The sequence below is a fragment of the Eucyclogobius newberryi genome, unplaced genomic scaffold, assembly GCF_026437365.1.
Source record: "Eucyclogobius newberryi isolate DKJ021-1_F unplaced genomic scaffold, fEucNew1.0.hap1 SCAF_8, whole genome shotgun sequence".
Classification (NCBI taxonomy): domain Eukaryota; kingdom Metazoa; phylum Chordata; class Actinopteri; order Gobiiformes; family Gobiidae; genus Eucyclogobius; species Eucyclogobius newberryi.
The window spans coordinates 40,236,234-40,253,009 of NW_027316500.1; the positions used below are offsets into that span (position 1 = coordinate 40,236,234).

At 53.2% G+C, this 16,776-nt stretch overlaps 1 protein-coding gene across 1 annotated transcript in view; it reads right to left on the minus strand.

The window, feature by feature from the left end:
- Positions 1–16,776, minus strand: part of kif20ba (kinesin family member 20Ba) — a 127,514-nt gene that overhangs the window by 42,164 nt on the left and 68,574 nt on the right. The window contains exons 16-20 of the mRNA XM_072436357.1: positions 14,537–14,679; positions 6,965–7,285; positions 5,150–6,207; positions 3,277–3,415; positions 1,111–1,233 (exon numbers count right to left, since the gene is read on the minus strand). Coding sequence (XP_072292458.1) covers positions 1,111–1,233; positions 3,277–3,415; positions 5,150–6,207; positions 6,965–7,285; positions 14,537–14,679 — 1,784 coding nt within the window. The remainder of the gene's footprint in view (positions 1–1,110; positions 1,234–3,276; positions 3,416–5,149; positions 6,208–6,964; positions 7,286–14,536; positions 14,680–16,776) is intronic.

The following is a 16,776-nucleotide window of genomic DNA, read 5'->3' on the forward strand; positions in this document are numbered from 1 at the left end:
CTCTGGGACACGCCTCTGGGACACGGCCTCTGGGACACGGCCTCTGGGACACGCCTCTGGGACACGGCCTCTGGGACACGCCTCTGGGACACGGCCTCTGGGACACGGCCTCTGGGACACGGCCTCTGGGACACGGCCTCTGGGACACGCCTCTGGGACACGGCCTCTGGGACACGCCTCTGGGACACGCCTCTGGGACACGGCCTCTGGGACACGGCCTCTGGGACACGGCCTCTGGGACACGCCTCTGGGACACGCCTCTGGGACACGCCTCTGGGACACGGCCTCTGGGACACGGCCTCTGGGACACGGCCTCTGGGACACGGCCTCTGGGACACGGCCTCTGGGACACGCCTCTGGGACACGGCCTCTGGGACACGGCCTCTGGGACACGCCTCTGGGACACGGCCTCTGGGACACGCCTCTGGGACACGGCCTCTGGGACACGGCCTCTGGGACACGGCCTCTGGGACACGGCCTCTGGGACACGCCTCTGGGACACGGCCTCTGGGACACGCCTCTGGGACACGCCTCTGGGACACGGCCTCTGGGACACGGCCTCTGGGACACGGCCTCTGGGACACGGCCTCTGGGACACGCCTCTGGGACACGGCCTCTGGGACACGCCTCTGGGACACGCCTCTGGGACACGGCCTCTGGGACACGGCCTCTGGGACACGGCCTCTGGGACACGCCTCTGGGACACGCCTCTGGGACACGCCTCTGGGACACGGCCTCTGGGACACGCCTCTGGGACACGGCCTCTGGGACACGGCCTCTGGGACACGGCCTCTGGGACACGGCCTCTGGGACACGCCTCTGGGACACGCCTCTGGGACACGGCCTCTGGGACACGCCTCTGGGACACGGCCTCTGGGACACGGCCTCTGGGACACGCCTCTGGGACACGCCTCTGGGACACGGCCTCTGGGACACGGCCTCTGGGACACGGCCTCTGGGACACGGCCTCTGGGACACGGCCTCTGGGACACGGCCTCTGGGACACGCCTCTGGGACACGGCCTCTGGGACACGCCTCTGGGACACGCCTCTGGGACACGCCTCTGGGACACGGCCTCTGGGACACTACATTAGAGCTGAACACACTCACCATCTTGAGGTTGAGGATGGAGCGGTCTCTGTTGTTCAGCTCCGTCTGAAGCTGCTTCTTTGACTTGTCCAGGTCCAACAGCTTCTGCTTCAGGCTCTTCTCCTCCTCACGCAGGGACCAGATCTGACCAGAGCAACACTCTCAGACCAACCCACCGTGTCCAGGAAATCACACTGTTTACTCAGGGTGTTCAGTGTGCAGCTCCTCTGCAGTGACGGAGCAGCTCCTCTGCAGTGACGGAGCAGCTCCTCTGCAGTGACGGAGCAGCTCCTCTGCAGTGACGGAGCTGCTCCTCTGCAGTGACGGAGCAGCTCCTCTGCAGTGACGGAGCAGCTCCTCTGCAGTGACGGAGCTGCTCCTCTGCAGTGACGGAGCTGCTCCTCTGCAGTGACGGAGCAGCTCCTCTGCAGTGACGGAGCAGCTCCTCTGCAGTGACGGAGCTGCTCCTCTGCAGTGACGGAGCAGCTCCTCTGCAGTGACGGAGCTGCTCCTCTGCAGTGACGGAGCAGCTCCTCTGCAGTGACGGAGCAGCTCCTCTGCAGTGACGGAGCAGCTCCTCTGCAGTGACGGAGCAGCTCCTCTGCAGTGACGGAGCAGCTCCTCTGCAGTGACGGAGCAGCTCCTCTGCAGTGACGGAGCAGCTCCTCTGCAGTGACGGAGCAGCTCCTCTGCAGTGACGGAGCAGCTCCTCTGCAGTGACGGAGCAGCTCCTCTGCAGTGACGGAGCTGCTCCTCTGCAGTGACGGAGCAGCTCCTCTGCAGTGACGGAGCAGCTCCTCTGCAGTGACGGAGCAGCTCCTCTGCAGTGACGGAGCAGCTCCTCTGCAGTGACGGAGCAGCTCCTCTGCAGTGACGGAGCAGCTCCTCTGCAGTGACGGAGCAGCTCCTCTGCAGTGACGGAGCAGCTCCTCTGCAGTGACGGAGCAGCTCCTCTGCAGTGACGGAGCAGCTCCTCTGCAGTGACGGAGCTGCTCCTCTGCAGTGACGGAGCAGCTCCTCTGCAGTGACGGAGCAGCTCCTCTGCAGTGACGGAGCTGCTCCTCTGCAGTGACGGAGCTGCTCCTCTGCAGTGACGGAGCTGCTCCTCTGCAGTGACGGAGCAGCTCCTCTGCAGTGACGGAGCTGCTCCTCTGCAGTGACGGAGCAGCTCCTCTGCAGTGACGGAGCAGCTCCTCTGCAGTGACGGAGCTGCTCCTCTGCAGTGACGGAGCTGCTCCTCTGCAGTGACGGAGCAGCTCCTCTGCAGTGACGGAGCTGCTCCTCTGCAGTGACGGAGCAGCTCCTCTGCAGTGACGGAGCAGCTCCTCTGCAGTGACGGAGCAGCTCCTCTGCAGTGACGGAGCAGCTCCTCTGCAGTGACGGAGCAGCTCCTCTGCAGTGACGGAGCAGCTCCTCTGCAGTGACGGAGCTGCTCCTCTGCAGTGACGGAGCAGCTCCTCTGCAGTGACGGAGCAGCTCCTCTGCAGTGACGGAGCAGCTCCTCTGCAGTGACGGAGCAGCTCCTCTGCAGTGACGGAGCTGCTCCTCTGCAGTGACGGAGCAGCTCCTCTGCAGTGACGGAGCAGCTCCTCTGCAGTGACGGAGCAGCTCCTCTGCAGTGACGGAGCTGCTCCTCTGCAGTGACGGAGCTGCTCCTCTGCAGTGACGGAGCTGCTCCTCTGCCGTGACGGAGCAGCTCCTCTGCAGTGACGGAGCAGCTCCTCTGCAGTGACGGAGCAGCTCCTCTGCAGTGACGGAGCAGCTCCTCTGCAGTGACGGAGCAGCTCCTCTGCAGTGACGGAGCAGCTCCTCTGCAGTGACGGAGCTGCTCCTCTGCAGTGACGGAGCAGCTCCTCTGCAGTGACGGAGCAGCTCCTCTGCAGTGACGGAGCAGCTCCTCTGCAGTGACGGAGCAGCTCCTCTGCAGTGACGGAGCAGCTCCTCTGCAGTGACGGAGCAGCTCCTCTGCAGTGACGGAGCAGCTCCTCTGCAGTGATGTCACACACACACGTGATCACATAACTCATCATTAATATGGAGAAAAAGCTGCTTCATACGAAATGCAGCATGTGCACTTTGAATGAGTAAGATTTGTTGAAACATATTGAATGTACATTTGTACTCTGTATATTTGTATATTTGTACTCTGTATAGTTGTAACTGTATATTTATAACGTGGAGCCACACCTCGTTGTGGACTTGCTGCATCTGCTTCTTGTAATCAGCCAGTTTCTCCTGGAGCTCGTTGTTGTGCTCTTCTCTCCTCTGAAGATCAGAGCTGAGGCGCTTCACTCTGTCCATGTCCTGCTGAGAACTCTGCTTCAACCTGGAGCCAAGGTCAGAGGAGGAGAAGGTAAGAAGTGGAGAAGGTCACTGTAACGTCCGACACTGTAACGCCCGACACTGTAACATCTGTAACGCCCGACACTGTAACGCCCGACACTGTAACATCTGTAACGTCCGACACTGTAACGTCCGACACTGTAACATCTGTAACGTCCGACACTGTAACGCCCGACACTGTAACATCTGTAACGTCCGACACTGTAACGTCCGACACTGTAACATCTGTAACGTCCGACACTGTAACGCCCGACACTGTAACATCTGTAACGTCCGACACTGTAACGTCCGACACTGTAACATCTGTAACGCCCGACACTGTAACGTCCGACACTGTAACGCCCGACACTGTAATGTCCGACACTGTAATGTCCGACACTGTAACGCCCGACACTGTAACGCCCGACACTGTAATGTCCGACACTGTAACGCCCGACACTGTAACGCCCGACACTGTAACGTCCGACACTGTAACGTCCGACACTGTAATGTCCGACACTGTAACGCCCGACACTGTAACGTCCGACACTGTAACGCCCGACACTGTAACGCCCGACACTGTAACGCCCGACACTGTAACGCCCGACACTGTAACGCCCGACACTGTAATGTCCGACACTGTAATGTCCGACACTGTAACGCCCGACACTGTAACGCCCGACACTGTAATGTCCGACACTGTAACGCCCGACACTGTAACGTCCGACACTGTAATGTCCGACACTGTAACGCCCGACACTGTAATGTCCGACACTGTAACGCCCGACACTGTAATGTCCGACACTGTAACGTCCGACACTGTAACCCCCGAGACTGTAACGCCCGACACTAACGCCCGACACTGTAATGTCCGACACTGTAACGCCCGACACTGTAATGTCCGACACTGTAACGCCCGACACTGTAATGTCCGACACTGTAACGCCCGACACTGTAACGTCCGACACTGTAATGTCCGACACTGTAACGCCCGACACTGTAATGTCCGACACTGTAACGCCCGACACTGTAACGTCCGACACTGTAATGTCCGACACTGTAATGTCCGACACTGTAACCCCCGAGACTGTAACGCCCGACACTAACGCCCGACACTGTAACGTCCGACACTGTAACGTCCGACACTGTAACGCCCGACACTGTAACGCCCGAGACTGTAACGCCCGAGACTGTAACGCCTGACACTGTAACGCCCGACACTGTAACGCCCGACACTGTAACGCCCGACACTGTAACCCCCGACACTGTAACGCCCGACACTGTAACGCCCGACACTGTAACGCCCGACACTGTAACGCCCGACACTGTAACGCCCGACACTGTAACGCCCGACACCTAAACATCTGACACTCTGTGTCACACTGACCACACCCTCCGACCCCTGACTGTGCCTAGAAATTCTGTCCATACAAAACGGTGACAAAGCGCAGCCCTGAGGAGTCCCTCATGGGAACAGGTCTGACTTACTGCAGTGAACACAGCTCCTGCTCCGGTCAGACAGGGACCGGACAGCCCTGAGCAAAGGGCCCCGGACCCCGTACTCCCGGAGCACCCCCCAAAGGACACCCCGAGGGACACGGTCGAAAGCCTTCTCCAGATCCACAAAGCACATGTGGACTGGTTGGGCAAACTCCCATGAACCCTGGAGCACCCGATGGAGGGTCTAGAGCTGGTCCAGTGTGCCACGCCCAGATAAAGCACATTACATTTCAAATACCTGTTGATCTCTGCGCTCGTTTTCTCCAGCTCTGAGTCTTTGTGAGCGATGGCTTCCTCCGCCTTGGCCAGCAGCTCCCTCCTCCTCTCCACCTCCCGGCGCCGTGTCTCCTGCACAGCCTGGCTCTCCTCTTGCTCCCGCTTGTCCAGGCTCTTATGCAGGGCTGCCACCTCCTTCTCCTTCTCCTCCAGCTTCTTCTGTGTGATCTCTGCACGCCTTGTCCACTCTGCCAGCTTTTCTTTATATACTTTATCTTTTTCCTCTAGCAACCTCTCCATTTCTTGAATCCTGCTAACATGGTCGTCGGTTTGCTTGTTGTAATCTTGAAGCACTGAGCATTTGCCGTTAGCTAGCTCCAGATCGGCTCTTAGCTTGTCTGCGATCTCTTGCTGTTCGTAAAACTGTAATTTTGTGTCACACAGGAGCTGATCAGACATTGCTTGTTGTTCGTCGAGTTGTTTTTGCAGCGCTTCCAACTGCTTTTTGGCGTTTGTGTCTTGTTCTTTCATCTTTTCTTCAGTCTTTTTCAAATTACGTTTTTCTTCCTCTAGCTTAGCTATTAATTGTTTTTTATGCTCCTTTTGCAATTCCAGTTTAGCCTTGAGGTCCTCCAGGGGGCGCTGCAGGGATCCGTCCCGCTCAGCCAGCGTTTTGCGTAGACTTTCCATTTCCTCTTTAGATGTGGATTGCTGCCTGAGTTTTTCACTGAGCTCTGCGAGCTTCTGCTCCGACATTAGCTTCTCCAAGTCTAACTGCTCCTTAGTACTGGATAATTCTCCTTCCATTTGAATTATTTGGTTGGTTTTTCTTTTATTGTGCTCCTTTTCCGACGCTAAGGTGGCACACAGCTCGGATATTTCATCTTTGAGCAGGTTGAGCGACAGGCTGGAGGAGGCTACGGAGGTTTGCAGTTCTTGTTTGACATGTTCCACTTCCCCAGTGAGCGAGTGGATTTGGTGTGTTTTGTCCTGGACTTCAGAGGAGAGCGTGTCCAGTTTGTTCTGTGCGGCGTGGACTTGTAAGGACACTTGCTCGCTTCTCTCAGTTTCAATAGACACCTGTAAAATACATTTGAAAATGCTTAACAGAGGTGACACATTGTGCTAACATGGTGAAAAGGCTTCATTTTAGCCTTTCATTCAAATAGCGTTTAGAGATGCTTTCATTGAGTGGTGGGCACACGTCTGCTTCTGCTGTGCCACTGTCTGACAACACCAACACATAAAGACACTTTTGAAAATGTGTATCCTATAAAAAGATCTATACATCACTTTAAACATCGTTAAACAAAACTAAAAACAAGTTTAGGTAAGTTAGTAGGAGGTGATTTATTTATTCACAAAATCAAAGTTCCAATGCATAATATTTTAGACAGACACACAGAGACGCGAGACACAGAGACACAGAGACACAGACACAGCGAGACACAGAGAGACAGACAGAGACAGAGAGACAAAGACAGAGAGACAGACAGAGAGACAGACAGAGAGACAGAGAGAGAGACAGACAGAGAGACAGAGAGAGAGACAGACAGAGAGACAGACAGAGAGACAGACAGACAGAGACAGAGAGACAGAGAGACAGACAGAGAGACAGACAGACAGAGACAGACAGACAGAGACAGAGAGACAGAGACAGAGAGACAGACAGAGAGACAGACAGACAGAGACAGACAGACAGAGACAGAGAGACAGAGACAGAGAGACAGACAGAGAGACAGACGGAGAGACAGAGAGAGAGACAGACAGAGAGACAGACAGAGAGACAGACAGAGAGACAGAGAGACAAAGACAGAGAGACAGTGTGCGATGTTACCTTGCTCACTGTGGCCTGCAGTTTGCTCTTGAGCTCTTTCACCTCCGTGCGTAGCTCCTCACACTCCTGCTGCATGGCCTTGTTCTTCCCCGTCAGAGAAGCCAACTGCTCCTTGGCCTTCTGGTCCTGCCTCTGTCCCATGGCCTGCACCTCCTGCCTGCACCGCTTCTCCTCCCTGAGGGCAGCAGTCAGCTCCTCTTTGGCTTTCCTCTCCACCTCCAGGGACGCCAGCGCCTCCACTCTCCCCATGGTCTGGTACTCAAGCATGGCCAAAGCCTCTTCTCCAGCCTGCTTCTCCTTTTGTACAGCCGCAAGTGCCTGCTGAAAGAGTGAGGCAAGACGAGATGAAAAGCCATTACAGAACTTTACTTGACCTTCTTTCTTCATGTAGAATATGTATATGAATGTGAATATGCACGCACACATACATACTTGTATCAGTATAAAAGACGTTCAGTCCCTGGTGGAGCACACACACTCAACAGAGCAAAAACCTTTCCATTCCTAGATAGTTCCTCTCACAGTACATATCTGCCTTCTTAGTCTACATTCAAAACTCTCTTCAAAAACTATTCCACTTGAAATCAACACTGCATCTCCTCCTGTGTTTCCCCGTATGAATGAAACCACGTTACAACATTTTGTTCAATGGAGTTCAAATGTGTCTGTGTTGTAAATATATAAATATTTGGGTTAAATGTTTATCGATTAATTGGGTTCAGTAGGCCATTAATGTTAAAGGATGCTTAAAGGATGCCATTGGGTTGATTGTATTGATTTTGTCATTAATATATTGAGTGGCCTAAAAGTCTCTGGTTGAACACAAATCTCCCATGTGTGGACAATAAAGGAATAGCTTATCTTGCAAATAAACACAGGAACCACTAAAACAGGAACCCTCATTATCAGGCCTCGTGGTTTATCTGCGGCTGGTCTTGGTTGCCCAGGCGATGTGCTCTTTCTATTGTGATGGTAGAGACTTCAACTCCTGAGTCTGCAATGAGCTCAGGTATAATCTTCAGTACCTTCACCCTCTTCTCCTTCAGGGAGCCCCACAAGTCTGATGCTGGACCTTTATATCAGATTTGATTTGTTTAAATCGGGCAGTTCAAAGCGCTGATCTCATTTCCACCCTCAATGACACCATCACGCTGAATTTAAATTTAAATGTCATGATCTTCCCTCCACCTTTGAAGTGCGAGCTTGGAGATCCCACTTCGGGGACGGAGCTTTGTTCCATCAGCGAGGAATGGCTGCATCGGGCCTGTTAGCCATGTTAGCCTCAGGCCTGCTAGCCATGTTAGCCTTGTTTGCGTGCGAGGCTTGTTTTCCACCGAAGCCGTCAGCTTTGTTTGTTTACTTCCCGTTGCATTTCCAGTCTTGTGTTTTCCTGGTTTGGACAGAGGGTAACGTAAGATTGACAGTTGGATCGGTGCAGCGGCTGTTGTGGTGAAGGAGTCCAAAGACTCTCTCTAAAGAAACTACGTCCCCTCACCTATGGTCACGAGCTTTGGGTAGTGGACAAAGGAAAGATTAGAGATGCACCGATTCCAAAATTCTTGGCCGATACCGATTTCCGGTTTTTAAGGAGGTCGGACCTGCCAAAACCGATTTTTCCGATACCGATTTTCTATCTAGCCACTGATTTTCCCACAAACTACCCAGTATTATATATGTGAAAAAGATGCATGTAAACAGGACACACATTTTATAATATGAAATGTAATTTATTTTGTGGAAAAATATAAAAATAAATAACTATATATAAAAATAATATATAAATACAGAACTATAGACTAACTAATATGGCCTGGAGAAGAGTGGGGGACACAGAGGAAAAAGGAGTCCATGTCTCCTGCAGAAGATGCAGCTCCAATGGTTCCAGATTGAAATCAAATGAACTAATTTCATATAGTAATTTATACATTTGTAATTTTACACATTCTTTTGAATGAGCTGGAACCTTTTGCAGGAGAGGAAGCAGGTGGAACATGAGGAGGGTCAGTCCCAGAGCGCTGCCAGCACCTCCCTCTCAAAGCTGGAGGACTCTGGCTCCAGCACCTCCCTCTCAAAGCTGGAGGACTCTGGCTCCAGGTCCTCCCTCTCAAAGCTGGAGGACTCTGGCTCCAGCACCTCCCTCTCAAAGCTGGAGGACTCTGGCTCCAGCACCTCCCTCTCAAAGCTGGAGGACTCTGGCTCCAGCACCTCCCTCTCAAAGCTGGAGGACTCTGGCTCCAGGTCCTCCCTCTCAAAGCTGGAGGACTCTGGCTCCAGCACCTCCCTCTCAAAGCTGGAGGACTCTGGCTCCAGGACCTCCCTCTCAAAGCTGGAGGACTCTGGCTCCAGCACCTCCCTCTCAAAGCAGGAGGACTCTGGCTCCAGCACCTCCCTCTCAAAGCTGGAGGACTCTGGCTCCAGCACCTCCCTCTCAAAGCTGGAGGACTCTGGCTCCAGGTCCTCCCTCTCAAAGCTGGAGGACTCTGGCTCCAGGACCTCCCTCTCAAAGCTGGAGGACTCTGGCTCCAGCACCTCCCTCTCAAAGCTGGAGGACTCTGGCTCCAGGTCCTCCCTCTCAAAGCTGGAGGACTCTGGCTCCAGCACCTCCCTCTCAAAGCTGGAGGACTCTGGCTCCAGCACCTCCCTCTCAAAGCTGGAGGACTCTGGCTCCAGCACCTCCCTCTCAAAGCTGGAGGACTCTGGCTCCAGCACCTCCCTCTCAAAGCTGGAGGACTCTGGCTCCAGCACCTCCCTCTCAAAGCTGGAGGACTCTGGCTCCAGCACCTCCCTCTCAAAGCTGGAGGACTCTGGCTCCAGCACCTCCCTCTCAAAGCTGGAGGACTCTGGCTCCAGCACCTCCCTCTCAAAGCTGGAGGACTCTGGCTCCAGCACCTCCCTCTCAAAGCTGGAGGACTCTGGCTCCAGGACCTCCCTCTCAAAGCAGGAGGACTCTGGCTCCAGGACCTCCCTCTCAAAGCTGGAGGACTCTGGCTCCAGCACCTCCTTCTCAAAGCTGGAGGACTCTGGCTCCAGCACCTCCCTCTCAAAGCTGGAGGACTCTGGCTCCAGGTCCTCCCTCTCAAAGCAGGAGGACTCTGGCTCCAGCACCTCCCTCTCAAAGCTGGAGGACTCTGGCTCCAGCACCTCCCTCTCAAAGCTGGAGGACTCTGGCTCCAGCACCTCCCTCTCAAAGCTGGAGGACTCTGGCTCCAGGTCCTCCCTCTCAAAGCTGGAGGACTCTGGCTCCAGCACCTCCCTCTCAAAGCTGGAGGACTCTGGCTCCAGGTCCTCCCTCTCAAAGCTGGAGGACTCTGGCTCCAGCACCTCCCTCTCAAAGCTGGAGGACTCTGGCTCCAGCACCTCCCTCTCAAAGCTGGAGGACTCTGGCTCCAGCACCTCCCTCTCAAAGCAGGAGGACTCTGGCTCCAGCACCTCCCTCTCAAAGCTGGAGGACTCTGGCTCCAGGTCCTCCCTCTCAAAGCTGGAGGACTCTGGCTCCAGGTCCTCCCTCTCAAAGCAGGAGGACTCTGGCTCCAGCACCTCCCTCTCAAAGCTGGAGGACTCTGGCTCCAGCACCTCCCTCTCAAAGCAGGAGGACTCTGGCTCCAGCACCTCCCTCTCAAAGCTGGAGGACTCTGGCTCCAGCACCTCCCTCTCAAAGCTGGAGGACTCTGGCTCCAGCACCTCCTTCTCAAAGCTGGAGGACTCTGGCTCCAGCACCTCCCTCTCAAAGCTGGAGGACTCTGGCTCCAGCACCTCCCTCTCAAAGCTGGAGGACTCTGGCTCCAGGTCCTCCCTCTCAAAGCTGGAGGACTCTGGCTCCAGCACCTCCCTCTCAAAGCTGGAGGACTCTGGCTCCAGCACCTCCCTCTCAAAGCTGGAGGACTCTGGCTCCAGCACCTCCCTCTCAAAGCTGGAGGACTCTGGCTCCAGGTCCTCCCTCTCAAAGCTGGAGGACTCTGGCTCCAGGACCTCCCTCTCAAAGCTGGAGGACTCTGGCTCCAGCACCTCCCTCTCAAAGCAGGAGGACTCTGGCTCCAGGTCCTCCCTCTCAAAGCTGGAGGACTCTGGCTCCAGGACCTCCCTCTCAAAGCTGGAGGACTATGGCTCCAGCACCTCCCTCTCAAAGCTGGAGGACTCTGGCTCCAGCACCTCCCTCTCAAAGCTGGAGGACTCTGGCTCCAGGTCCTCCCTCTCAAAGCTGGAGGACTCTGGCTCCAGCACCTCCCTCTAAAAGCAGGAGGACTCTGGCTCCAGCACCTCCCTCTCAAAGCTGGAGGACTCTGGCTCCAGGTCCTCCCTCTCAAAGCTGGAGGACTCTGGCTCCAGGTCCTCCCTCTCAAAGCTGGAGGACTCTGGCTCCAGCACCTCCCTCTCAAAGCTGGAGGACTCTGGCTCCAGCACCTCCTCTCAAAGCTGGAGGACTCTGGCTCCAGCACCTCCCTCTCAAAGCTGGAGGACTCTGGCTCCAGCACCTCCCTCTCAAAGCTGGAGGACTCTGGCTCCAGGTCCTCCCTCTCAAAGCTGGAGGACTCTGGCTCCAGCACCTCCCTCTCAAAGCTGGAGGACTCTGGCTCCAGCACCTCCCTCTCAAAGCTGGAGGACTCTGGCTCCAGGTCCTCCCTCTCAAAGCTGGAGGACTCTGGCTCCAGCACCTCCCTCTAAAAGCAGGAGGACTCTGGCTCCAGCACCTCCCTCTCAAAGCTGGAGGACTCTGGCTCCAGGTCCTCCCTCTCAAAGCTGGAGGACTCTGGCTCCAGGTCCTCCCTCTCAAAGCTGGAGGACTCTGGCTCCAGCACCTCCCTCTCAAAGCTGGAGGACTCTGGCTCCAGCACCTCCTCTCAAAGCTGGAGGACTCTGGCTCCAGCACCTCCCTCTCAAAGCTGGAGGACTCTGGCTCCAGCACCTCCCTCTCAAAGCTGGAGGACTCTGGCTCCAGGTCCTCCCTCTCAAAGCTGGAGGACTCTGGCTCCAGGTCCTCCCTCTCAAAGCTGGAGGACTCTGGCTCCAGCACCTCCCTCTCAAAGCTGGAGGACTCTGGCTCCAGCACCTCCTCTCAAAGCTGGAGGACTCTGGCTCCAGCACCTCCCTCTCAAAGCTGGAGGACTCTGGCTCCAGGTCCTCCCTCTCAAAGCTGGAGGACTCTGGCTCCAGCACCTCCCTCTCAAAGCTGGAGGACTCTGGCTCCAGGTCCTCCCTCTCAAAGCTGGAGGACTCTGGCTCCAGCACCTCCCTCTCAAAGCTGGAGGACTCTGGCTCCAGGTCCTCCCTCTCAAAGCTGGAGGACTCTGGCTCCAGCACCTCCCTCTCAAAGCAGGAGGACTCTGGCTCCAGCACCTCCCTCTCAAAGCTGGAGGACTCTGGCTCCAGCACCTCCCTCTCAAAGCTGGAGGACTCTGGCTCCAGCACCTCCCTCTCAAAGCTGGAGGACTCTGGCTCCAGCACCTCCCTCTCAAAGCTGGAGGACTCTGGCTCCAGGTCCTCCCTCTCAAAGCTGGAGGACTCTGGCTCCAGCACCTCCCTCTCAAAGCTGGAGGACTCTGGCTCCAGCACCTCCCTCTCAAAGCTGGAGGACTCTGGCTCCAGCACCTCCCTCTCAAAGCTGGAGGACTCTGGCTCCAGCACCTCCTCCTCGTGGTTCTACAAAAAAAACACACATTGCAATTTAGATGACATGGGCTAAAAATCAAATTGTAATCCAACCAAATGCTTTTACACCTGTGGGAGCAGCAGGAGGACCAGCATCCCCTGAAGCAGCAGGAGCAGCAGGGGCAGGAGCAGCAGGGGCAGGGACAACAGGGGCAGGGGCAACAGGGGCAGGGGCAACAGGAGCAGGAGCAACAGGAGCAGGAGCAACAGGAGCAGGAGCAACAGGAGCAGGAGCAACAGGGAGGGCTGAAGGCAAATCCAGATCTTAAAGAACATTGTACAGCAGTTATATTTGAGCCCAGTACATTTACTGCAATATTATTCAAACTTTTACTATTATAATACAGTTTATTTAATGAGGCACATTTATGTTTCAATATCATTTTACAGTTTCATCAGCTCTTTGATAACTTCACACACTCACTAGAAGCACAATGACCTGAGCACTATAGATTCTAGGGCACTATAGATTCTAGAGCACAGCTCATTGTGTGAACATATCTTTGAGGCTGTGGGACAATAGTCCTGACATTAGATTGTAGTCACTCATTTCACTGTTGTAGATACAAAACTTAAATTACTGACTCCATCATGTTTGTCTCAAATGCATCAAAGTATTTTTAAAGTCTCATTTCAGGTGGATGAGATCTTTTGTTAGTATTAACTCGTAGCTCTCTCCTTCTCCAGAACAACTAACTCTTCTGACAGCCCTGCTGCTGCTTCTTCTGTCTCCTTCATGTGTCCCTACTCTTCTGCAGATAACTCTGAATAAACACATAACTCTGAATAAACACATGAACTCGTCAAACACAAACCAGCGCAAATTATTTTGACCGCATCAACTATCAACACGTAGATTGTAATCGTCTCAAAGTTATAATAACTTACCCCACAGTCCAGTCTCCTCTGATCCTCCTCCAGGCTCGTCCTTCTTGTGTTCCAACAAAGTTGAACAAATCTGAACTTTTCTGCGACGAACAATTTTAACGCTTTGAAGCTTATGCGCCTGTCAAAGCGTCTAGAGCGGAAAACACCAAAACGCACCCTCTGCGCCGCGGCGAAAAAGCCGAAATCGCGCCGCGGGAAACGCAAGAGGTGTTCGACACACGTTTACATAGACTTGAATGTAAAGTGGACACTTTGGCCGCCGCGCTCTGAAAGAGTCTTGTAGTTTTTAGCTGTTTTGCGCTGGGCGCGTTGAGCTGCTGCGCACCGCGCATGCGCGCATGCAGGTCAGTTTGGATCGGCCGAAAACCGGCAATTACGACATGGACCGGCCGGTCACCGATTCTGGCCGATTCAGCATAAAACCGGCTTTTTAAATCGGCGGCCGATTGATCGGTGCATCTCTAGACAAGATCGCTGATACAAGCCGTCGAAATGAGTTTCCTCCGCCGTGTGGCTGGGCGCTCCCTTAGAGATAAGGTGAGGAGCTCAGTCACACGGGGAGAGCTCGGAACAGAGCCGCTGCTCCTCCAGCTTAGGTGGCTCGGGCATCTGTTCCGGAGCCTCCTGGGCACTTCCCTCGGGAGGTGTTTCAGGCATGTCCCACCGGGAAGAGGCCCCGGGGAAGACCCAGGACACGCTGGAGGGACTATGTCTCTCGGCTGGCCTGGGAACGCCTCGGGATCCCCCCGGAGGAGTTGAAAGTGTCTGGGGAGAGGGGAATCTGAGAGTCCCTGCTTAGACTTCTGCCTCTGCGACCCGGCCCCAGAAAAGCGGAAGGAGAGGGATGGAAAAAGATCTTGAAAAATGGACTGAAACTAAAAAAATGAATGTTTTGTCCAGATTTCTTTATCTATTCCAGACTCGATATCCATCCACAACAGTTTGATGAGTGGAATGGCAAAGCAAAACATTTCTTATCCGATTCAAAACTTTACAATTATTTTTTTGAAACCCCACATGGCCCTGCCAGAGTGGTACCTGTCGCTGCTCCGTCCTGCACTGCTCCTGGGCAGAGCTGTGGAGCTGGGCCACCTGCTTCTCCAGAGCGGTCACCCTGAAGCTCTTCTCCTGCAGCTGCTTCAGGAGACTCGTCCTGTCCCCACACTCTTCACTGCATTCACCTACACAAAAAACAAACTTTATGTAGACTCTGAGTGATTTGGTACAGTTTTTTGTAACCTTAAGATTGTGTACTTTATCACAAGAAACTGTATAAACTGCTGCCTGGTGGTCGAGCGGTCGGGGAGGTGGAGCGTTGTGGATTCGGGTTCCAGCTCGGACAGTTTGCTGCATGTCCTCCTTTTATCTTATCCCCATTTCACGCTGGGGCTGCCCTGTCTAATAAAGCCCACGGGCCAAAATGCCCCTTAAAAAAAACATTTGCCTCAAAATTGAAAGTTGACTGTTCTCAGAATTACTTTTCGCCCGAAAACCAAGAATCACTACTTTTACTTAAATAAACTACTACAGCACTGCATATCTTACACACTGCATTGTGGACAGTGGCACCAGTAAAATGCACAGGACATAAAGATGTGGAGGTTTTGTTACTTCTGTAACAAAAGAACATGATGAGGCACGCAGCTCAAAGTGTCGTGCCCTCGCCGGTTTGTGCTTCACAGAAGTGCTGGATCTTTGAGGCGTCTGGCTGATCGGGGGGAGCAGCTCCTGCCGTGGATCTATAGTGCAGATGCACACACCTCGCTACTGGAGGCGGAGCTGACAAACGGAACACAATTCACATGAATAACCTATTTTGAGAACAAAACAGAGATTTTGGGAGAAGGGCGCAAAAGACATGACTGTGTATTGTTGATCCAGTGTGTTCTGTTCTCTGGTCGGGGTTTAATAAAGTGTCTGTACTTTGGTAGTTTGTGGCTGAGATTCCCCTTGTTAAAATCGCACAGGATGAAACACAAGGAGTCCTGGAGGCTCCTCTCCACACTCAGAACCTGCTCCACGTTCACGCTCGGCGGGATGTAAAGGGCGGCCAGAATGAATGAGGCAAACTCACGAGGAGTAGAATGGTTTACAGTCGAAAACTAGAAAAAAATAATCGTTTTAATTCTGTGAAAGTAAAAGAAAAATCACAACGAATTGTCATTGTCATCAGTATCGGGATATATCTTGCGATTGCGATTTGTGAAGTATATCGCAAGATTCGAGGCAGTACTCTAACCCTAACCACAGCTGTCCTGGGGTCGACTGATGGAAACATGGCTGTTAATCTGTGCCAATAGCCTCCACCAATCAGATGACCTGCTGTTTATCTCACGAGTGCTTCTGGCTCCACAATCTATCTGCAAACTTAAGCGAGTCGGATCTGTCCTTCACTGTGGAAGTTATTCTGATTCAGGGTTTGCATGTTTGAATGAAGGAGCCCAGTGTTGTACTGACGTGTACAGATCAGATGGTACAACAAAACACATTACACGATTCATAGTGTGACACTGTGACACTGTGACACACACACTGTCACAAAACAATCACTAATTGATACCATGAGCAACAGATCCTCAAATGTGTAATAAATCCCTATTCATGTGCGTTTGGACCAGCTTTATGTAATCAAACATTCTGAATGATACAGTTAAGTTAATGTGACATAAACGGACTAACATTGTAAATCTGAATGTAAAAAGCTTTCTAGAGTATAGCTTGAATTGAAATATTAATATTGCATATTCTTTTAGTCCTGAATGATCAAGAAATCTTGACATCCCTAATTCTGGCCCCAAAACATGACAACGGTGTGTTCCAACCTCCAGAAGGCCTCTGTCATGGCCAACAAAGGATATAGAACAAAGTATTGAGATGAACTTGTGTTATTGACCAAATACCAATTTTCCACCATATTTGCAAATAAATTCTTTAAAAATCAGACAATGTGATTCTGATTTTGTCTCTCATAGTTGAGGTCGACCTCTGATGTCAATGACACGCCTCTCATGTTTTTAAGTGGGAGAACTTCACCATTAGTGACTGTTTCCACTGTATATAGTTCCCAATGTATATAGTTCCCACTGTATATAGTTCCCACTGTATATAGTTCCCACTGTATAGTTCCCACTGTATATAGTTCCCACTGTATATAGTTCCCAATGTATATAGTTCCCACTGTATATAGTTCCCAATGTATATAGTTCCCACTGTATATAGTTCCCACTGTATAGTTCCCAATGTATATAGTTCCCAATGTATATAGTTCCCACTGTATA